General features: G+C 42.1%; 2 protein-coding genes across 3 annotated transcripts in view; both read left to right on the top strand.

Moving 5' to 3' along the window:
- Positions 1–1,062: 1,062 nt before the first annotated feature.
- Positions 1,063–2,203, top strand: LOC134329566 (uncharacterized; the record flags this gene model as incomplete). Its single annotated transcript, XM_063010851.1, has 2 exons — positions 1,063–1,090; positions 1,572–2,203. Coding segments are annotated over exons 1-2 (660 nt in total), but the record flags the coding sequence as incomplete, so codon positions are not given.
- Positions 2,204–7,024: 4,821 nt separating this feature from the next.
- Positions 7,025–23,299, top strand: part of pudp (pseudouridine 5'-phosphatase) — a 47,376-nt gene continuing 31,101 nt past the window's right edge. The window contains exons 1-5 of one of the 2 annotated variants that reach the window (XM_063009705.1): positions 7,025–7,112; positions 9,173–9,391; positions 12,691–12,920; positions 19,808–19,880; positions 20,554–20,705. In XM_063009705.1, coding sequence (XP_062865775.1) covers positions 7,058–7,112; positions 9,173–9,391; positions 12,691–12,920; positions 19,808–19,861 — 558 coding nt within the window. In that variant the 5' untranslated portion in view covers positions 7,025–7,057 and the 3' untranslated portion in view covers positions 19,862–19,880; positions 20,554–20,705. Of the gene's footprint in view, positions 7,113–9,172; positions 9,392–12,690; positions 12,921–19,807; positions 19,881–20,553; positions 20,706–23,299 lie in introns of those variants that run through there. The other variant, XM_063009704.1, reaches the window with a different exon arrangement.

The following is a 23,299-nucleotide window of genomic DNA, read 5'->3' as shown; positions in this document are numbered from 1 at the left end:
GTCAATGTGTGGGTGGCAAAGATGCATCTGGCTGCTGCTCGTGTTTCGGAGGGGATATGGGTTAGCTTCAATCACCTCCGTCAGGGCAGGGTTCGGCATAGACAGAGAGGAAGCACGATGCTAATTGAACAATTGGATGCGCTAAAAGGGGAGAAAAAGGGGTAAAAAAAAAAAAAAAAAAAAAAAAATCATGGGTATCGTAATATCTTAAGTTGCTCCCCAACACACACCCCTTCCCAAACACACACCCCTTCCCTAGACTGAAAGTGAATTTTACATTTTGGAATACAGTGTGGTACCTTTAAACTAAACGTCAATTGGTTCTGAGCATGGCATTAAGTTCCAAGGCATTTTTACCCCCATAAGGATGTATGGGAAAACTGTTACATAACTGCATATTTTTTAGGCTAATGTAAAATAATGGGGTTGTTTATGACACTTATACACTGAAAATTACACAAATATAATATAAAAACACTGAAATGCAATTGAAAACAGTTAGAAATCAGTTTTAAAATACAATAAAACCTGCACTTGATCTTGGAATATCGCATTCCTTTGCAAGTTCAGTAAGGGTGCAGTCACATGAGAAGCGGCAAAACCACTTTTGTGCTGGCTGTGCCATTATTTTCTACGGAGTGTGGTGGTGCACAAAGCTAAACGTGACTTACTGTACTAAAACAAGCGAGGAATTTCATTAGTGGAGCACTCATTAAGCTTTTTTTTTTTTTTAACAATAAGCGTTTCGGAAAAGCTGATTCTCACAATTTCTCAGCACCCCGAGCTGTAACACAAGTTTAAAAGTGAAACGGGAGAAAAATCTAGCTAAACACAGATACATGTGGAGCTTTCAGAGTGAATTTGATGATTATTCCACACAAATGCAGATTCGTCTCATATTCGCACTTTGATTACGTTTTACCGCACCACTCAAGTTGAGCGCTGAGCAAAACGGCTGTTCATTGTTAATTTGAAATTAAATAAATAAATTTAAAAAAAAGCCAAACAAGTGGAGTTTAAAGGTACAAATTTTTCTACGAAGTGCATCGAGTTTCAAAGAATATGAGTTTAAGGGACGTCGAGTTACAAGGTACCACTGTATATCTGTGTGACCACTTAGTTAAAGAATATTAGAAAAAGAGTTAAAAAAGCACTGATGTTGGAAAAGATGGTCTGGTTCTGAACCGGTGTTCCTCCAGCAATGCATCAAACCAGACTTCTCCTGTTGGATAGATTTTTGAATAGCTAAAGCAAGTAATCATAAAAGGGTGGGGGTCTACATACTTTGGTGTGTACAGTGTATTTAATATGACATGCACACTGATCAGGGTCTGCCTGGAATCTAAGCGAATTAGATGTTAATTCTCTTACAGACAGATGTACCAGTTTGAATAGGACAGTCATTAATTAATCCCAGCGGATAGCGACTGCACTCACATGTGATTTCACTTTGCTACTTAAACTATGCAGAAAATAAATAAATAAAAAAGCAGTAAGCCTAGCACCACCTCTTTTAAGCAAACTTCTTTTCATTGTTCATCTTTGTTTAAACTAAGCATTTTATTTGTAAGATGTGAACGTATACGGCACAATCAAGGTCAGCGGTGTTGATCTGACCCGCACAGAGCACTTTAAATATCTTGGCTCGTCGATCTCGGCTGATGGTAGCCTGAAGCATGAAGCCAACGCGCGGGTCAATGCTGCTTGGCTGAAGTGGCGCTCCATTACCGGGGTGCTCTGTGACCACTGCACGAAGGATCGCCTAAAGTCAAAGATCTACCGCGCAGTCATCCGCCCAGTCGCTCTCTACGGCTCAGAGTGCTGGCCCACCACTAAGGAGATCGAGTGCCGCCTTGCCGTCATGGAGACAAAGATGCTGCGCTGGATTAGCGGCAACACGCGCTTCGACCACATCCGAAACGACGACATTCGCCGGCGTTACGGCGTCGTTCACATCACAGAGAAGATGCGTGAAGCACGCCTCCGATGGTACGGCCACGTACTTCGTTCAGATGCCGTTTCACTTGCACACATCGGCTTCAGCCTTGAAGTGCCCGGAAAGCGCCCAAAAGGCCGCCCAAAGCAGCGCTGGACAGACACGCTGCACATTGACCTCGCCGCTGCACGACTCCACCCAGACCAAGCTCATGACCGAGAAAAATGGCGACTGCGATCCAGACGAGCCGACCCCGCAACCGAACGGGACAAAGGCTGAGGAAGAAGAAGAAGATATATATAATTGTCCCACGTAACTAAACATTTTTTCGCTTTATAATTTACAATTATAAGTGTTATTTACACTGCATATTAAATACAGATGAAGTCTGACATGATGCTGTGGCTGCAGATAAAACAGCTGCAGCATCAAGGCACCACAAATAGCATTTGTGAACTCGATGTCAAGATAGTGCGAATCAACAGTCAACGTTTTTGATGCATGTGTCAAAATATCTGAATTTCTGTACAGCTGCAAATGCAGTGTGATCCTGCCATGGTCACATTACTAAAAAAAGATTATTTGCTCCAGTTGCTTTGCTAAAGAGACGAATCAACAAACCCTCTTTCCTAAAGGTGCTTTTTAAAGAAGTACTAATTATTATAAGATATAGATAGAGCTCCTGAATTGTGTAACAGTTAATGTTGAACCCATCATTTGGAAGTTGCTAGTTTGAGTCCTAATGCTGCCACAAGCAAATCTGTGGCTTGGAACTGATAGACTCTGCTTCCTGGATGTCTGACTTTCAGATCTCCCCTATCAATCCAATCATGAGGTGGATAAGCATAGTGCCCCCACCCAATGAAAGGTATCATTTTTGAGCCCACTGCTATACTATAATTATATTATAATGTAATTTTATAATAATGATGAGCGTCATGATGACATTGCGAGTAGCACTGTCGCCTTACAGCAAGAAGGTCCTGGGTTCGATTCCCAGGTACAGTGGTCTGGGTTCTTTCTTTATGTAGTTTGCATGTTCCCCTCATGTCTGAGTTGGTTTCCTTCCACAGTCCAAACACATGCAGTCAGGTTAATTGGAGCTACTAAAATTGCCCTTAGGGGGGTGTGTGTGTGTCCTTGTGTCCAGGGTGTTTTTGTGTGCCTTGCGCCCATTGAGAGCTGGGATAGGCTACAGAATGTCTCCCCTATTACCCCAATTAGGATAAGCAGTTTAGAAAATGAGTGAGTAATAATAATACGATAATAATACAATCTTCAAAAGGTTTCCGCACTTTTATGTTTTGTTTGGAAACGGTGAGGGTGGGAGGAGTAGTAATTGGTCGTGTCTGAGAGACTGGAAGAGAGCTTATAGTCCGGATTTAGCGCCATCTGATTTCCACCTGTTTGGACCGCTCAGAGAAGCTTTAAGGGGAAGAAGATTTTCATGTGATGATGATGTGGAAGCAGCAGTGCATCAGTGGCTACACGCTCAACCAAACACATTTTTTTGCTGATGGCATTAAAAAGCTGGTACGACTGGGAAAAATTGCTGGGAAAATTGCAATGGAAGGTGACTGTGTAGAAAGTGTATGTAATTAGTTTTTTTTAATTCTTAATAAATAGAGTTTAAAAAAGTGCAGAAACTTTTTGAAGATCTTTCACAACAAATGTTTGTCAGTGTTTAAAACTCAGTAGAACCATGTCGATGATTAACAGGCAAGGATCAATGCGGATCAGCACTGTGTACGGGGAGACACACCCTGACAGCACTCTTCTCTCATCTCTGTGCAGGCGCCAGCAATCAGCCAGCAGAGGTCGTAATTGCACCAGTTATGGGAGAGAGACCCCATCCGGCTTAGTCCCGCCCATATCTGAACAACAGGCCAATCGTTGTTCATGTGGCCGCTCAGCCTTAACGGGCAGGCAGAGCTGAGATTCGATACGATGTATTTGAGATCCCAGCTCTGGTTCCGGAATGTGTTTTTACCGCTGCGCCACCAGAGCGGCCAAGTATAATTTTTTTTGATTTAAAAAAAGTTTATTTTAAGTGAAACCATGGCATACACTAAAAGAACGGTTCAGATCATAATGCTTGAACCCCTACAGTTAAGGCCTACAGTTTGGTTGCTCTTTAACGCTTTTATGTGGTCTGCAGTTTGCTGGCATAGTTTGGGTTCACTTGTAAGGAAAGGGTCACTGCCAATCAGTATCAAGTTATTTTGACTTATCAGTATCTCTATTCTGGCATGGTGGCTCGGTGGGTAGCACTGTCGCCTCACAGCAAGAAGGTCCTGGGTTCGATCCCCAGGCGGGGCGGCCCGGGTCCTCTCTGTGTGGAGTTTGCATGTTCTCCCAGTGTCTGCATGGGTTTCCTCAGAGAGCTCCAGTTCCTCCTTCAGTCCAAAAACATGCAGTGGAGACATTGCCCTATAGGAGAATGGGTCTGTGTATACGTGTATGTATGTGTGTCTGCATTGCGATGGACTGGCACCCCATCCTGGGTGTTACTGTGTGCCTTGCGCCCATTGAAAAGCTGGGATAGGCTCCAGCAACGACCCCCCCCCCACCCCCCACACACACAACCCTAATTGGATAAGTGGTTAAGAAAGTGAGTGAGTATCTCTATTCTGATTGCTGATTTTTTTCCCCAGAATTCAATTACTTTATTTACATGACACGAGGGGTCACTTGCAGTCCTGTAAAATATCCAGCCTACTTTTGACATTTCAGTGCCCTTATAGTCTACACATCCTGCGTTCCTCCCCACTATCGGCTCATCTTCCACAGACAGTTGACAACAAGAGCTGTGTTGTGTGCCATTCTATCACAGCCTCACCCAATTAGATTTGAAATCCAGTGCCTCATTAGCTGCTCCATGTAGGGCGATCCCGCCCATTCCCTAGACACCACCAATTAACAAGACACACTCTGTTTACATTGAGCTCCCAATTACCCACAAAAAGCATAGCAGAGAAGAGAATGGGGTCTGATGGGTTTGTTAACGAATCGGCGAGAATCTTTATGGACCATGATGCATCCTCTGGAATGTTGCAGAGATACATGATGCCTGACCTGGATTTTGGTAGAATGGGAATTACTAGGTAGTTGTTGAGTACTATGTTACAAAAGCAATCAGCTTTATGGTTCTGGTGGATACACAGCCGGTATTGAATTAGATACTTGCCAATGTAAATGCTTAATGCTGAGAAATAATGAACAGTAGTTATTAGATGGTGCTGACTCCCATTTGTTTACATGTGCTAGTTCTTTACGGAATTAAGAATACATTGTATTAGAGGACCCACCACTGCACTATATTATAAATAATTACTGCCTCCATAGGTCAATTAAAAACAAACTTTAGGACTTTAATTTTTTAATTTCCCTTTAGGGGCGGCACGGGGGCTCGGTGGGTAGAACTGTCGCCTCACAGCAAGAAGGTCCTGGGTTTGATCCCCAGGCGGGGCGGTCCGGGTCCTTTCTGTGTGGAGTTTGCATGTTCTCCCCGTGTCTGCGTGAGTTTCCTCCAGGAGCTCCAGTTTCCTCCCACAGTCCCAAAACATGCAGTCAGGTTAATTGGAGACACTGAATTGCCCTATAGATGAATGGGTGAGTGTGTGTGTGTCTGCCCTGCGATGGACTGGCGCCCCGTCCAGAGTGTTACTGTGTGCCTTGCGCCCATTGAAAAGCTGGGATAGGCTCCAGCACCCACCCCCCAGCCCCCCCGCGACCCTGATTGGATAAGTGGTTTTATACAGTGAGTGAGTGAGTGAATTTCCCTTTAGGGGTTAATAAAGAGAAGAAATTTATAAATTACCCACAACATTTTTTTAATTTCTAATGTTCAAAGTATCCATTTGTATCATTATACATGGGTTCTATAAAAGATGGGATGACTCCAAGGACCCTAGTATATACTGGGCCCAAGGAACTCCAGGAATCAACAGTTATATATAAGCAAAAAAATCGCACAGTGGGAAGCAAAATATTGCATTTCTCAAAACTGGATTGGATTCCCTGACTCCATATATTTGTATTAATTCATTCATTGTTTGTTTTCCCACAATTTATCCTGGTCAGGGTCACGTCAGTGGGTCTTATTGGGCGAATGGCAGAAAGCACCCCAGACACCCAGGTTGGGGAACTGAACCCAGGTGTTTTTTTTTTTGCCATCGTGCCTCCCACAATTTGTATATTAATGCATTTAAAATGACAGAAGTCTTTAAATAAAACAACAATTATTATAAATGCAGAAAAATAAAACACCACTGTTACTGTTCCAATTTCCTCGGCTGCTCCCGTCAGGGGTCGCCGGCAGATCGTGATCCGCATTATTGATTTGGCACGGTTTTTACGCCGGATGGCCTTCCTGACACGACCCTCCCTATTTATCCGGGCTTGGGACCGGCACTACAATGCACTGGTTTATGTATCCTAGCGGCTAGATACCTATAGGACAATTCAGTGTCTCCAATTAGCCTGGCTGCATGTTTTTGGACAGTGGGAGGAAACCCACGCAGACACATGCAAACTCCGCACAGAAAGGACCCTGACCGCCCCATCTGGAGATCAAACCCAGGACCTTCTTGCTGTGAGGCGACAGTGCTACCCATTTAGTCACCGTGCCACCCTGTTACACATTTTACAGTATGGACAGGTAAACCAAAACAAAGCAATTTAAACTAATACAATTAAAATATATATTTTTAAGATTAATATTTTGAAAGTAATAGAATAAAAAGTCATTCTTAAATTTACTAAATCAAACTAAACTAAATTTAATACTGATTAAGTTTAAATCTAGTCATTTCGACCTATTCGTGTGTCTCGTATGCAAACCCAAACTACACTTCCCATGAACCACTGCGCCTGACCAACAGCAAATTGGTCCGTGTTTAAATAATATTCTTGTGCGGTTGAATCTCTTTTACTGTAAATTAAATACAACTGTTATTATTATTATTAATAATAATATGTAATTAAATTGTTCGCGTGTTCATTCATAGCAAAAGTTTGAAATTCGGTGTTATTTTGAAAAAATTTTCTCCACCGTATTTCCGGTTTAGTTTGCGTTACTGTGCATAAGTGCTGTAGAATTTTTAATCTTTGAGAGAATATATGATGTATAAATCAGTCACTCATGTGCTGTTCGACATGGACGGATTGTTATTAGGTGAGTAAGGAGCATTTTGGTTTTTTTTTGTAAGTGTTCGGTACGAATTATTGTATCGGTCGTGCGTGGTTTCTGTGACAGCTTCATTCAACCCCAGGTGTTGGCATGACACTAGTATGTCAGTTCCTTTTTTTTTATCAACAATAAAACATTTCTGTATAATTATTACGTTAAATGTTGGTAATTGTGCCCTTACTCAGCTTATACTTTTATAACCATTTCATTAACAGCTGTGTAGATTAATATTTTCGCTTAGAATTAGTAACCTGAGCTGTATCCCAAAAACTAGCATTTACCCTATATATGCTTGCTACTCAGCACTGTTTTTAATGTCGCATGTAGTGCACTATGTGTCCTTAATGCAGCGATTTAGGAACAAGCCAATTAACTTTTATTCAATGAACTGCATTATTGGTTTTGTTAAGTTTTGCTTACACAAACACACACACACACACACACACACCTCTTAAAATGTCTGGCAAGACATGATTCCATTTTTAAAACATGGCACTTCAATTTATTCTAATGATCTTGGCATGGTAGATTGAATTTTCCAAAATTACATGGTCCTACTGATAGACTTTTTCAGGGGGATTTAATGTAGGACATGCACACATCTCTAACTTTGGGAACTAGTCTTGTTATTCTGATGCTGTATGGACTTGTCCACTTGAAACTTGTTTGACCTTCTTACATATACACAGTTGTGGTGCAACAGCTTACCGTTCCTGATGTAACTGTTGTTTCTGCTGCTGTCTTTATCCTGCAACTTTTTTGAGGGACTCTTGGCATCTCTCTTATTTTCCTAAAATTAGATAGATGTATAGATACACCGATCAGGCATAACATTATGAGCACTGACAGGTGAAGTGAATAACACTGATTACCTCTTCATCACAGCACCTGTTAGTGGGTGGGATATATTAAGCAGAAAGTGAACATTTTATGCTCAAAGTTGATGTGTTAGAAGCAGGAAAAATGGACAAGTGTAAGGATTTGAGCGAGTTTGACATGGGCCAAATTGTGATGGCTAGACGACTGGGTCAGAGCATCTCCAAAACTGCAGCTCTTGTGGGGTGTTCCCGGTCTGCAGTGGTCAGTATCTATCAAAAGTGGTCCAATAAAGGAACAGTGGTAAACCGGCGACATGGTCATGGGCGGCCAAGGCTTATTGATGCACGCCCCACGTGCAAAGGCCCATGTGGTCCGATCCAACAGACGAGTTACTGTAGCTTAAATCGCTGAAGAAGTTCATGCTGGTTCTGATAGAAAGGTGTCAGAATACACAGTACATCATGCGTAGCCGCAGACCAGTCAGGGTGGCCATGCTGACCCCTGTCCACCGCCGAAAGTGCCAATAATGGGCACATGAGCACCGGAACTGGACCACAGAGCAATGGATGAAGGTAGCCTGGTTTGATGCACCTGGATGCACTATGGGAAGAAGTCAAGCCAGTGGAGGCAGTGTGATGCTTTGGGCAATGTTCTGCTGGGAAACCTTGGGTCCTGCCATCCATGTGGATGTTACTTTGACACGTACCACCTACCTAAGCATTGTTGCAGACCATGTACACCCTTTCATGGAAACGGTATTCCCTGATGGCTGTGGCCTCTTTCAGCAGGATAATGAGCCCTGCCACAAAGCAAAAATGGTTCAGGAATGATTTGAGGAGCACAACAACGAGTTTGAGGTGTTGACTTGGCCTCTAAATTCCCCAGATCTCAATCATATCGAGCATCTGTGGGATGTGCTGGACAAACAAGTCAGATCCATTGAGGCCCCACCTCACAACTTACAGGAGTTAAAGGATCTGCGGTTAAAATCTTGGTGCCAGATACCACAGCACACCTTCAGGGGTCTAGTGGAGTACATGTCTTGATGGGTCAGGGCTGTTTTGGCAGCAAAAGGGGGACCAACACAATATTAGGAAAGTGGTCATAATGTTATGTGTATGTATATATACTGTATATATATACAGTATATATATATATATATATATATATATGACCGTTGTTCAGGGTTTAAGAACACTGTGCTAACCTTTTTATTTTTTGTGCAGATACAGAAAGGCTGTACACAGTGTCTTTCCAAGAGATCTGTGACCGCTTTGGTAAAATATACACATGGGATGTGAAGTCCTCGGTTATGGGAAAGAAGGCTCTCGATGCCGCCAAGATCATCCGGGACTCCCTGGATCTGCCCATGAGTGCTGAGGAGCTACTGGAGGAGAGCAGAGTGATACAGGAACGCCTGTTCCCCTCAGCATCATTGATGCCAGGTAATGCATACTGTAATACATATATAAGCAAGTGTGATTACCTCAAATATATTTTGTTTTGGGCTAAAGAGTCTCCACGAGGGGCAGTACCAGCTGAGTTACTAGGTAAGAAGATTGAAGAATAGCAGCATATTCGCTATACTGCACGTGACAAAGAGCCCCGAAGCAAAGAGGTCAACAAAGCCAGTATTTAAAGGGCTCTCCTGGCTGCAGCAAATTAATGCTGATGAGGCGCAGAGACCTGATTAAAGAGAACACCATTGTCAGTCATCCGCACCTTCATGCTCCTTGCTGGCCATTATGGCATGGCAGGTGGTCATTATTCTGTAATCCATACAATTGATCTTGTCTGATGTAGAACAGAGCGTCCAGGTGCCAGAAAAGTTCGAACACCATGCTGCACGTGACAAAGATCCCGGAGCAAAAAGGTCAACAAAGCCAGTTTTTAAAGGGCTCTCCTAGCTGCTGCAAATTAATGCTGATGAGGCGCAGAGACTGCCTGATTAAAGAAAACGCCACTGTCAGTCATTTGTGCCTCCATGCACCTTGCTGGTCATTATGGCATGGCAGGTGGTCATTATTCTGTAATCCATACAATTGATCTTGTCTGACATAGATCACAGAGTGTCCTGGTGTCAAAAAATTTGAATGCCATACTGCACCTGACAAAGAGCCTGGAGCAAAAAGGTCAATAAAGCCAGTATGTAAAGGGCTCTCCTGGCTGCAGCAAATTAATGCTGATGAGGCGCAGAAACTGCCTGATTATCAGCACATCCATGCACCTTGCTGGTCATTTTGGCATGGCAGGTGGTCATTATTCTGTAATCCATACAATTGATCTTGTCAAATGTAGAACAGGCTGTATTGAGTGTCATCTCTTTACAGATGCCAACTGCAGGGAACTAATAGCATTGGTTCCTCTGTATAGTCTCTACTCTCCTGAAGATTTTGGAGTTTCTCTGGGCATTGCTGCCCTCTGATCTCACAGATACCCATGATTGAAGGAATGGCATCCTCACCTCCGCTTTTAACTAATGTAACACGAGCCAAAGATATCAGGTCTAATTTTGCTCTCCTGGGATCTTGGCAATGGTCAATTGGCTTTTTCAGCCGGCAACAGTGTGATTGATAGTTAGTCTGCAGCAGCTGGACAGGACTAGATTGGAAAGAAAAAGCAAAAAATTCAAATATATATATACAACCTCAAATCAGAAAAAGTTGGGACAGCATGGAAAATGCAAATAATAGAAAAACACACAGCTTCTTACATTTACTTTGACTTCATTTCATTTATTAACAAACATCCATTCCTGCATTTCAGGCCTGAAACACATTCCAAAAAAAGTTGGGACAGTAAAGCATTTACCATTTTGTAATGTTGCCATTCCTTTTCACCACACTTAAAAGACGTTTTGGCACCGAGGAGACCAAGTGATTTAGTGTTTCAGCTTTTATTTTGTCCCATTCTTCCTGCAAACACGTCTTAAGATGTGCAACAGTACGGGGTCGTCGTTGACGCATTTTCGTTTCAAAACTCTCCACACATTCTCTATTGGGGACAGGTCAGGACTGCAGGCAGGCCAGTCCAGTACCCGTACCCTCTTCTTCCACGGTCATGCCTTTGTAATGAGTGCAGCATGTGGTTTTGCATTGTCTTGTTGAAAAATGCATCTGGAAAAGACGACGTCTTGAAGGCAGCACATGTTGCTCTAAGATCTCAATGTACTTTTCTGCATTAATGCTGCCATCACAGAAGTGTAAATGACCTTTGCCAAGGGCACTGACACACCCCCATACCATGACAGACCCTGGCTTTTGGACTTGTTCCTGATAACATTCTGGATGGTGCTTTTCGTCTTTGGTCCAGAGCACACGGGGTCCATTTTTTCCAAAAAAGACCTGGAATGCTGATTCATCTGATCACAATACACGTTTCCACTGTGTGATGGTCCATCCTAGATGCCACCGAGCCCAGAGAAGTCGACGCCGCTTCTGGACATGGTTGACTTAAGGCTTTGTTTTTTTTTTTTGCACAGTAAAGGTTTAAGTGGCATTTGTGCATGTAACTCTGTATTGTAGTGCTTGACAAAGGTTTGCCAAAGTAATCCCTCACCCATGTGGTTATATCAGCTATTGTTGAGTGGCGGTTCTTGAAGCAGTGACGTCTGAGGGATCAAAGATCACGGGCGTTCAGCTTAAGCTTGGCCTTTATGCACTGAGGGTTTAATGATATTATGCACTGTAGAGGGAGAAATATGGAATTCCTTTCCAATCTTTCTTGTTGACAAACTGGAGATCCTCTGATCATCTTTGCTCATCAAAGACTCAGCCTTTTCTGGATGCTGTTTTTGTACCAAACCATGATTACAATCACCTGTTTGGAATCACATCATCATTTAGTTTCATCACCTCATTACTAGCCCTAAATTGCCCCGTCCCAACTTTTTTTTGGAATGTGTTGCAGGCTTGCTATGCAGGAATGGAGGTACAGTATATTAACAAATGAAATGAAGTTGAGCAGACAAAACATGAAATATCTGGGTTCAGACTGTCTGCAATCAAATAAAAGTCAAAGTGTATAGTGAGAGAAATGACAATATGTATTATAGGTCATAACTATTGCTTAGCTCTTAGATTTAAGTTTGGGTCAGATTCTGGCTCACTTGCAAGTTCTCTTGAATGAAAGCATTTGCAAAATGAATCATTTAATGCAAATGTAAGTACCTTTTTTCCCCCTTCAAAAATGGAAATACCACTTTGCAACTGGCCCTGCTTAATGCCAAAAAACCTGCATTTGATAAATGAAAGTTAAATCAGCTCGGTCAGAGCGGCTGCTGAAATAATTGGGTAAAGGTTGCGGTAGTCGTTGGGTCTACTTCCTGTGCTTTTCTAATTAGCTTCTAACTAACTTTTGATCATGCTGTGCACCTTACGTGAAGCGCTACAAGCCCGAGGTACAAGTGTGACCTTTTATTCTGATTTGGGCAGCCACCTAAAGTAGTTAACGTTACCTTTTGTCCATCAGACCTGAATTTCCAAGCAAACACAATGAGCGTTAAAATCACCTAATGTGGATTCCATGAACATTCAAGCAGATTAAAGCAGAACGACCGCTCTTAAAAAGCCATCTTCAATCACCAGAGTCTCGTCTAATAAAACACAGGTCGAGAAGCGCCGCCGATTGCTGACGGTCTCGACTAGGAAGCGTAGATTTAATTGTACGCCATCTGCCGGGTCCCTCGGGTCAGTCGTAATGGTCTCTGTTCGGATGAAATGCTCTTTTTATTTTTCATCCGCAGGTGTGGAGAAGCTGGTCACTCATCTGCATAAGAACAAAATCCCCATCGCCGTGGCCACCAGCTCGGCCGGCGTGACCTTTCGGATGAAGACGAGCCAACATAAAGATTTCTTCAGCCTCTTCGACCACGTCGTCCTTGGCGATGACCCGCAGGTGAAGAACGGAAAGCCTCAGCCCGACTCCTTCCTCGTGTGCGCCAGCAGGTTTAACCCCGTGCCTAACCCAGAACAGGTATCCGAGTCTTTTAAGGGACTTTTCCCATCCATCCTTTCCTTTTTCAGACACGGTCAGTTGAGTGACCATTCATGTTGAGCTGGAGCTTTAAGTATGACTGAAATGAAATACCAAAAGTACACCGATCAGCCATAACATTAAAACCACCTCCTTGTTTCTACGCTCACTGTCCATTTTATCAGCTCCACTTACCATATAGAAGCACTTTGTAGTTCTACAATTACTGACTGTAGTCCATCTGTTTCTCTACATACATTTTTAACCTGCTTTCACCCTGTTCTTCAATGGTCAGGACCCCTACAGGACCACTACAGAGCAGGTATTGTTTAGGTGGTGGATGATTCTCAGCACTGCAGTGACACTGACATGGTGGTGGTGTGTTAGTGTGTGTTGTGCTGGTACGAGTGGATCAGACACAGCAGCGCTGCTGGGGTTTTTAAATACCATGTCCACTCACTGTCCACTCCTACCTAGTTGGTCCACCTTGTCGATGTAAAATCAGAGACGATCGCTCATCTATTGCTGCTGTTTGAGTTGGTCATCTTGTAGACCTTCATCAGTGGTCACAGGACGCTGCCCACGGGGCGCTGTTGGCTGGATATTTTTGGTTGGTGGATTATTCTCAGTCCAGCAGTGACAGTGAGGTGTTTAAAAACTCCAGCAGCGCTGCTGTGTCTTACCCACTCGTACCAGCACAACACACACTAACACACCACCACAATGTCAGTGTCACTGCAGTGCTGAGAATGATCCACCACCCAAATAATACCTGCTCTGTAGTGGTCCTGGGAGAGTCCTGACCATTGAATAACAGCATGAAAGGGCACTAATGAAGTACGTAGAGAAACAGATGGACTACAGTCAGTAATTGCAGAACTACAAAGTGCTTCTATATGGTAAGTGGAGCTGATAAAATAGACAGTGTGTGTAGAAACAAGGATGTGGTTTTAATGTTATGGCTGATCAGTGTATGTGGACATGTCATGATGGAATAAGAGGATTTCACCAAAGATTACATTCATACTGTTTTATAAAACTGATTTTTTATACACCTCTTAGCAATTGGTGTTGTTTAATCACTAAATTGGGATTAAAAAATGACAGTGACGGTTTACAAAAAATCTGCTATTTATGTCTGTAATTACCTCCTTATTATACATTTACTTACAAGATCTTTAAGAACTGTCCACATTATAGTTTTCTCTTAGCCCTTTTTTTCTAACCTTGAATTGGTCATGTCTGTAATGCCTGATGTTTCGTCTTTTCATATTTTACCTCAGGTCCACACACAGCAGTTAATTCCAGGGTCTGTACACTATAGGAGCTATTTTGAAGTGCCCATTTCTCCCCAGTGAGACTGACGGCCGTGGTTAAATCGAATGCCAAAGATTAATTTGACACGTGAGCCGCTGAGGAGGAGTTTGAAGAAAAATATGTTGCTTTGTTCTGCTCACAGCCCTCTATATTCTATTTAATTGCCTTGTATGAAACGTGCTAAGAAGGTCTGACAGGAAAGTCATCCGCGAACGGCGATTAACAAGACGCATGTTTCACTTTACAATGCCGTAAAAGCCTGTTAAAGATTAAACATAGCTAAGGGGAGAGGAGTGATAGAAAGCAATAACAGCAATGCCCGAGTCTGCCAGCACGTCTTCATGATAATTATACAGTTGTACGTCATCGGAACCTACATTCATAGTGATCTTTGACCAGTTCTTACTGCCACGTTCTCACCTGAAATAGGACCTATAATTGGGGCCCTAATAAATGTAAAAGAAAATGTGCCTAATTTCAACTCCGGACAAGAAAAGTGCCACATTTCACAGCAGTCATTAAATTAAATGATAAAATAAACGCTACAATAAACAGCACAGCCTACCTTAATAATTGAATGTAAACCTAACCTAACCAGCCATGATGCGAGGCTTTGTGTTGTCTCAAAGATGAAAATACTCGTCCGTGTTTTGACACGCCTCCTCTGCGTCCACAGAATAGGTTTGTAGTGTTTCAAACTCAGTTGCTCGAGTCATGTTTTTTAGCTGCTTTACACTTTGACATTTTGACTAAATGATTGCTAACTGAATTGGTGTAGGATTGCTAGAACCGCCTCATAGTGCAAATTAATATGGCTACCACTAACAACTATTTTTCTATCGATTAATCTATAGACTATTTTATCGATTAGTCGATTAATCTAAATGATTCATTTTCCTCCAAAAAATTTTATTTAGAATCTCATTTAAGCTTCTTTTATTTAACAACAAACTGTACGACATAATAATATGGCACAAAACTAAATGTAAACAGGGTTTATCTCAATATTATCAAATTCTCAAGTGCTCCATGTTAAACAAAGTGCAACACGTGTTTATAGCATTCCGTACACAAAGCAAAGTGCTTCAACTTATAGCAGAAATAAAATAGTTAGAGGTGGGCACGTCTCATTAAGTCCAACATACAGTAACGACAGAATGAGCCCAGATTCTAACCTACACATTCACTCAAAACTTACTTCACATTCTAAGCGATGTAAACAAAGTTGTAAGTGTTAAGGCGCATTCACATGAGAAGCTTTTTGCGCTCTGAGCGCCGCGTGTCAACCGCACAAATCGCGGCTCAATGCAGCAAAGTGCGCGGCGGTCTAACTGAACGCGCTAAGGAATACGGTATTCCAAGTTCTCCACGATTAAGAAGCTTAATGAAACAATATAGAAGTAAAAGTTTTGCTGCGTCCTAACTGAACTCACTAAGGAATACGGTATTCCAAGTTCTCCACGATTAAGAAGCTTAATGAAACAATATAGAAGTAAAAGTTTTGCTGCGTTTTAACTAGAGATGCATGAGTACCGATACTGGTATCGGGTATTTGCCCGATACCGTGCTCATTAACTTGTACTCGTACTCGCAAACAAGGCTCCGATACTAAACATTCGACACAGTGTGCCTAGTGCACGTTGCTGCGTTCTGCCTAGTTCACACTACATGATCTTTGCCCTGATTTTCGCTCGGCGACTGGTCGGCGCTAGATTTGCCGGCTCGGGAGCAACTCAGCGTTCACTTGGCGATCAAAACTCGGCTCTCGATCGCTAAGTGTGAACTATGCAACAACTCGATCCGACCGGCTCGCCGAGCGCTTGGCGACCGGATCGAGTTTTCTAGCATGTCAGATATCTGATCTGAGATGTGCGACTGGGAATGAGCGACATGTCGAACAGCCAATGAGAACGCAGGACACGGTGTGAGGGGAAACGCAGGAGAGGAGTGTAAACAGGTGGGACAGGGGGATAATATAGTTTATATCAGAATACACCAGCACACACACAGTATTTCTGACCTGATCGTTCTCTACAAAACATAACAGCAAAGCACCAACATTGCAAAAATATTTATTAACCTCTAACTCATTAACTCCGTTAACTCACTAAGGAATACAGTTCTAAGATCTGCGTGATTAAGAAGCTTAATGAAACAATATAGAAGTAAAAGTTTTGCCGCCTCTCATGCGTCCTAACTAAACTCACTAAGGAATACAGTATTCCAAGATCTCCACGATTAAGAAGCTTAATGAAACAATATAGAAGTAAAAGTTTTGCTGCGTTTTAGCTGAACTCACTAAGGAATACGGTATTCCAAGATCGCCACGATTAAGAAGCTTAATGAAACAATATAGAAGTAAAAGTTTTGCTGCGTTTTAGCTGAACTCACTAAGGAATACGGTATTCCAAGATCGCCACGATTAAGAAGCTTAATGAAACAATATAGAAGTAAAAGTTTTGCTGCGTTTTAGCTGAACTCACTAAGGAATACGGTATTCCAAGATCGCCACGATTAAGAAGCTTAATGAAACAATATAGAAGTAAAAGTTTTGCTGAGTTTTAGCTGAACTCACTAAGGAATACGGTATTCCAAGATCGCCACGATTAAGAAGCTTAATGAAACAATATAGAAGTAAAAGTTTTGCCGCCTCTCATGCGTCCTAACTGAACTCACTAAGGAATCCGGTATTCCAAGATCTCCACGATTAAGAAGCTTAATGAAACAATATAGAAGTAAAAGTTTTGCTGCGTTTTAGCTGAACTCACTAAGGAATACGGTATTCCAAGATCTCCACGATTAAGAAGCTTAATGAAACAATATAGAAGTAAAAGTTTTGCCGCCTCTCATGCATCCTAACTGAACTCACTAAGGAATACGGTATTCCAAGATCGCCACGATTAAGAAGCTTAATTTTGCCGCCTCTCATGCGCCCTAACTGAACTCACTAAGGAATCCGGTATTCCAAGATCTGTGTGATTAAGAAGCTTAATGAAACAATATAGACGTGCAACATCGTGCTAGTGCTGCTGTGGTACCATCAAAGCTTTGCACAGTGTACAAACCACCTTTTTGTTTTGTGCCAGTTGTAAGTGTTCCCAAACTTTTGATGATTTGGTACCGATTCCTTGGACACGGAGGGGAGGGGGGTGTCATAACACGGACTTTTGTCTTTCAACTATTAAGGTGGACTTATATATAGTGCTGGGTATTGTAGCTGCCATTGATTTTATCATTCAGTTTATGAGTGTAATTTAATGATTGCTTTGGTTGCATATATCCAACAGTAACAGTGTGGTTGTTCACGATTGACAAACATGCTCACAGTGAGTGTTCCAATTGATTTAGAATTTGCTTAATGGAGTTCAATGTTCTTTGCAGGCCAGTTAGGTTGTTTTCTACAACAAACCATTGATCTTGCTATGTGCAGCCACGAAGCTTGAAGATGATTCTCTTCGTGATAACAGCCAACACTTGGCATTGCACATGGTGTTCTTAGGCTTGTGTGTGACTGCTTGGCACTGGACACCCAGTCTGTGTATCCTCTGACAAACACATGCTTACATTTACAGCCTGCAACAGATGCTTTTATTCAACGTGATTTATGTGATTGTATACACTCAAGACATGGAGGGTTAATGGCTTTGGTCAATGGCTCAGCATTGACGACTAGGTGGTGGTGGGGCTTGAAACAGCTTTTTTCTGATTAATAGTATATTACCCTAAACCAGAGATGGGGACTCGAGTCGTAAGTTGCACACACAGCAACTTCAGACTCTACTCGGAATCATTTCAAATGACTCGTAAACAACGAGTCCCTTTTATGAATGAATTATGAGTGAACGTCGACCCGACATCATTCTGATCGTGTCATTTTCTGCTCTCTAATAACGCTCCAGTCGTCTTAACCCGCAACACACGCAATGGGTAAATGTTACAACCAGTATCCAGTGTAGTGATGAAGCGTCGCTCCCTACTCCCTACACAGTTTAAAGTTCACTTCATTTGAATGTTTTCGTTACCTTTGGATTGGATTCTCACTTAAAAACAGGAACAACTTGGGTGAAAAGAACACTTCTACATAATTGGCTCTAATGATTGAAAAGACGCTTTCTGAACCATTCAGACCTTCTGATTTGAATATTTACTAAGAAATGCTGTTATTTGCATTTATTCAGTTTCCGCCACACAGATGATGTGTCAATAAAACGCTTGATTGGCTTTCTAACGAGTTCGTGTTTTACTTCACAACCCGGGAAAGGTTTTTAATTATAAGCACCATTGGAACCATTGGAATTTTTTGTCTGTATAAATTGCATAGTTGTATTTATTTTATTTTATATTTTACGTGCGCTTACTTTTCTTTTTAACTTTGTATATATCCATTTTTCACACGTGTGGTGCAGTGGTAAAATACACTATCTGGGGTTTGAATCTTAGCTGTGCTGTCGGCCCGTCGGAAGTCTACACAGACATGATTGGGGAGGGGTGGATGAACTGCCTAGCCATTGCAGCCTAGCTTTCAATACTGTTCCCAAGGCAGGATAAAAAATAAGGAGAGTTGTGGCAGGAACGGCATCTGGTGTAAAAACTGTGCCTGCTCAGGTGTGCAGACACATCCATTTCCTACTCGGAACTGGATTTTGAAGGTGCATCACTAATAATTACTGATTACATTTTACACCGATCAGCCATAATATTAAAACCACCTCCTTGTTTCTACACTCACTGTCTATTTTATCAGCTCCACTTACCATATAGGAGCACCATGTAGTTCTACTATTACTGACTGTAGTCCATATGTTTCTCTGCATGCTTTGTTAGCCCCCTTTCATGCTGTTCTTCAATGGTCAGGACTCTCCCACAGGACCATGACAGAGCAGGTATTATTTGGGTGGTGGATCATTCTCAGCACTGCAGTGTCTCTGACATGGTGCTGCCAACAGATCCCCGTGGGCAGCCTCCTGTGACCACTGATGAAGGTCTAGAAGATGACCAACTCAAACAGCAGCAATAGATGAGCGATCGTCTCTGACTTTACATCTACAAGGTGGACCAACTAGGTAGGAGTGTCTAATAGAGTGGACAGTGAGTGGACACAGTATTTAAAAACTCCAGCAGCGCTGCTGTGTCTGATCCACTCATACCAGCACAACACACACTAACTCGCCACCACCATGTCAGTGTCACTGCAGTGCTGAGAATGATCCACCACCTAAATAATACCTGCTCTGTGGTGGTCCTGTGGGGGTCCTTACCATTGAAGAACAGAGTGAAAGCAGGTTAAAAAGTATGTAAAGAAATAGATAGACTACAGTCAGTCTATATGGTAAGTGAAGCTGATAAAATGGACAGTGAGTGTAGAAACAAGGAGGTGGTTTTAATGTTATGGCTGATCAGATATAGACATAGTTTGCCTGATAATGTAATATCAGGTTTCTGGTTTGACTTCAGTTACTTTTTCAGGTCAAGCATTTAGGCCTATACTGTTCTCTTGGTGTACTCCACACAAGCCCCTCATCCAGTGTAATAAAGGTTGACTCATCTGACTTTTGTCCACATCTCTTTAGACCAGTGCCTGTAGTGTTTGGACCCTCTTAGATCATTGGTTCTTGCCATATTAGACCAAAAATTGAGAACACGGTAAGATGTTTCGATATAAAATGCTCAGTTCTGTTATGTACAGTCTGAAACCATGTGTGCTTATTTTTTCCCCCCTTAAACAGCTTATGATCTACTGGCTGCAGAGGTGCTACTGATTTAGGCCAAACTTAGGGTGTGACGTTTTTGGTAAATCGTCCTTGCTCGCTAAGTGACTGAAGCTTCCCGAAGGTTTAGGAAGGAAGGTGGGCAGCCAGGTGTTAAATAGTGTGGTTAGGAGGCGTGTTGCTCCTGATGAGATATGAATGCAGTGTCGAGTGAGAGAGAGAGAGCGACTCGACAGGGTGTTCGGAGGAATAACGGATGACGCCTCGCCGTTTGCTGCCACCCCGACGTGACGCGGGTGCTCAAACAGCCAGAGACGCTTCGGTCAAAAAAAGAACGAAACAAGAAAGAGCCCAAACGACTGCGCGAGAACGACGGAGAAAAGAGACGAGCGGATGGATAAAAGCATTTCATTTTTAAAAGTCGACAAGTTAGAAACTAAGTGGCTCAACAGGGGGTTCTCGCACACAGGATGTTCCCAGAGGGATGCAGTCGTAATCAGAACGCTCTGATCCCAAATCTCTTTCTGTCTTGCTGTTCGTAAAACCTTTTTTCATTCAGCTAGACGACACTATTGTCTTCTTTTTTTTTCTTTTTTCTTTTCTTTTAGCCCTGCTAATGCTAGGTGAGATGCATGGAAATTCAGCCAAGCTGCAGCACCTCAGGTTTGGAGAAATTCGCAGGAGATAACACAGGCTCCCTAAGACCTATTTAGGTGTCTGGTACCAGGACATATACAACCGAAATAAATAAAAATGCAGTGTTCCTTACATTTACTTTGACTTTTATTATATTGTAGACAGGATGAACCTGAGATAGTTCATGTTTTATCTGCTCAACTTTATTTCACTTATTAAGAAACATCCATTCCTGCATTTCAGGCCTGCAACACATTCCAAAAAAGTTCGGACGGGGGCAATTTAGGGTTTGTAACAGGTGATGTCAACAGGTGATTGTAATCATGGTTTGGTACAAAAGCAGCATCCAGGAAAGGCTGAGTCTTTGATGAGCAAAGATGATCAGAGGATCTCCAGTTTGTCAACAAATGTGTGAGAAAATGATTGAAATGTTTAAAAATAATGAACCTCAAAGAAAGATTGGAAGGGATTTGCATCTTTCTCCCTCTACAGTGCATAATATCATTAAACCATTCAAAGAATCAGGAGGAATTTCAGTGCGTAAAGGCCAAGGGCGCAAGCATAAGCTGAACACTCGTGATCTTCCATCCTTCAGACGGCACTGCATCAAGAACCGCCACTCAACAATAGCTGATGTAACCACATGGGTGAGGGATTACTTTGGCAAACCTTTGTCAAGCACTACAATACAGAGTTACATGCACAAATACCACTTAAAACGTTACTGTGCAAAAAAGAAGCCTTATGTTAATCATGTCCAGAAGCGGCGTCGACTTCTCTGGGCTCTGAGGCATCTAGGATGGACCATCACACAGTGGAAACGTGTATTGTGGTCAGATGAATCAGCATTCCAGGTCTTTTTTTTTTTTTGCAAAAAATGGACGGTCTGCTCTGGACCAAAGTTGAAAAGGACCATCCAGACTGTTATCAGCAACAAGTCCAAAAGCCAGGGTCTGTCATGGTATGAGGCTGTGTCAGTGCCCTTGGCAAAGGTCAAAACGTCTTTTAAGTGTGGTGAAAAGGAATGGCAACATTACAGAGTGGTAAATGCTTTACTGTCCCAACTTTCTTTTTGAAATGTGTTGCAGACCTGAAATGCAGGAATGGATGTTTATTAATAAATGAAATGTTGAGCAGATAAAACATGAAATATCTCAGGTTCATCCTGTCTACAATGAAATAAATGTGGGTTTTTTTTTCGTTATTATTTGCTTTTTCCATACTGTCCCAACTTTTTCTGATTTGGGCTTGTAGTTCTCTTGACAAATGTCCCTGTTTTACTATTATTCAACCCCCAGTTTCAGTACCCGGATGAACATCTTTCACCTTATTAACCTCTAAGTGATTTAGACAAATTCTAACAAGCTATCGGACGCCTCTCTTTATTGCGAAAGCCTCCAGCTCTTTGAGGTTTGATGGATTTCTGGCTGTGACCACTTTCTTTAAATCCCACCATAGATTTTCTGGAGACTTAGGGTTTCATTCCAGAATATTTCAGAACTGATTTTTGAAGGCTAATCTGCGTTCGCTCAGGGCTCAAAAATCTGCTCTCGATCTGCTCTCAGCAACTTGATCCGAGCAGACTTAAGAACTATATCTAGCATGTTAAATATCCAGACCTGACTCAAAATCCTGTAGTGTGAACAGTGAGTGCGGTGTCGAGGTCCAGCCAATGAGAACCCAAGATACGGGGTGAGGAGAAACACGGGCAGGGGCATAATATATTTTCTATTTGAGTGAACTGATATGACCCCCCTGATAATACCTAGTGCTTTCTGTATTGGTGAGCCCAGCCCAGGATTCGTACCCCCCCGTAACTCAGGCGCTGCTGTAGTTTTCACTAGGGATGTCCCGATCAAGGCATTTTTTAACTGATCGGAATCGGCTTTGCTAAACCCCGATCGTAATCCCGATCTTTTGTTTTACGTCAGCATGTCCGCTGTGTGGAAATACTTTAAATTGGAAAGTAAAACAAGTCCAGCAGCGACGTGTAATGTCTGCAATGCGAGCGTTTCACGAGGCGGTAGGAGCAGAGCTGCGTTCATTACTGTACAATTTTACTGTTTATATGGTGTGTGAGTCGAGGATCACTCCGGTTTACAAAACAACGTAGTGATGCACTCGTTTAATAAAGAAATAAATACACAGTATATTCACATATTGTCGGGAGCAGAACACTTTATTAACTTCTTCTCTTACGGTACCGAATAGCGGACAGCTAGAGTCAAGCACGCTATTTCATGCACTATGGAGGCCCCAAAGGGTCAAAACACACTCACTTCGCATAGAAACGTCCATCAAACCATTGTCACAATACAAGCACTTTAAAAACTGGCTTTCCTTCATAACAAAAGAGTCTTTCCATTTTATTTTGGTATTCAGGTTTTACTGTAATGCTTTTAAGTAACTTTTTTTCTTATATTCAAGTTAAGCTGCTACACAGATTTCTGTTCATTTTTAGTGTATCACTGCATTAAACAGATTTTTTTTCTTCGAATGTAAAGTTTAAAGTAAAACTGTAATGATCTCACTCATTTTGATTGATTTTGTAAAAATACAAAACATTAAGCCAATAGTTTGGATGCAGCATTTTTCCCTACAGCACTGCAGAGCTATTTAGTTGTTAAACATATACACTGGATTAATTTGAATAACTGTAATGTACTTGAAGTGTGCACTGTGTGAACAGTATTATCCAGTTCTTATCTAGACAATATC

The sequence above is a fragment of the Trichomycterus rosablanca genome, chromosome 15 (assembly GCF_030014385.1).
Source record: "Trichomycterus rosablanca isolate fTriRos1 chromosome 15, fTriRos1.hap1, whole genome shotgun sequence".
In the NCBI taxonomy this organism is placed as follows: Eukaryota; Metazoa; Chordata; class Actinopteri; order Siluriformes; family Trichomycteridae; genus Trichomycterus; species Trichomycterus rosablanca.
The sequence above is the reverse complement of the archived record's forward strand: the minus strand, read 5'-3'. Positions and strand labels throughout refer to the sequence as shown.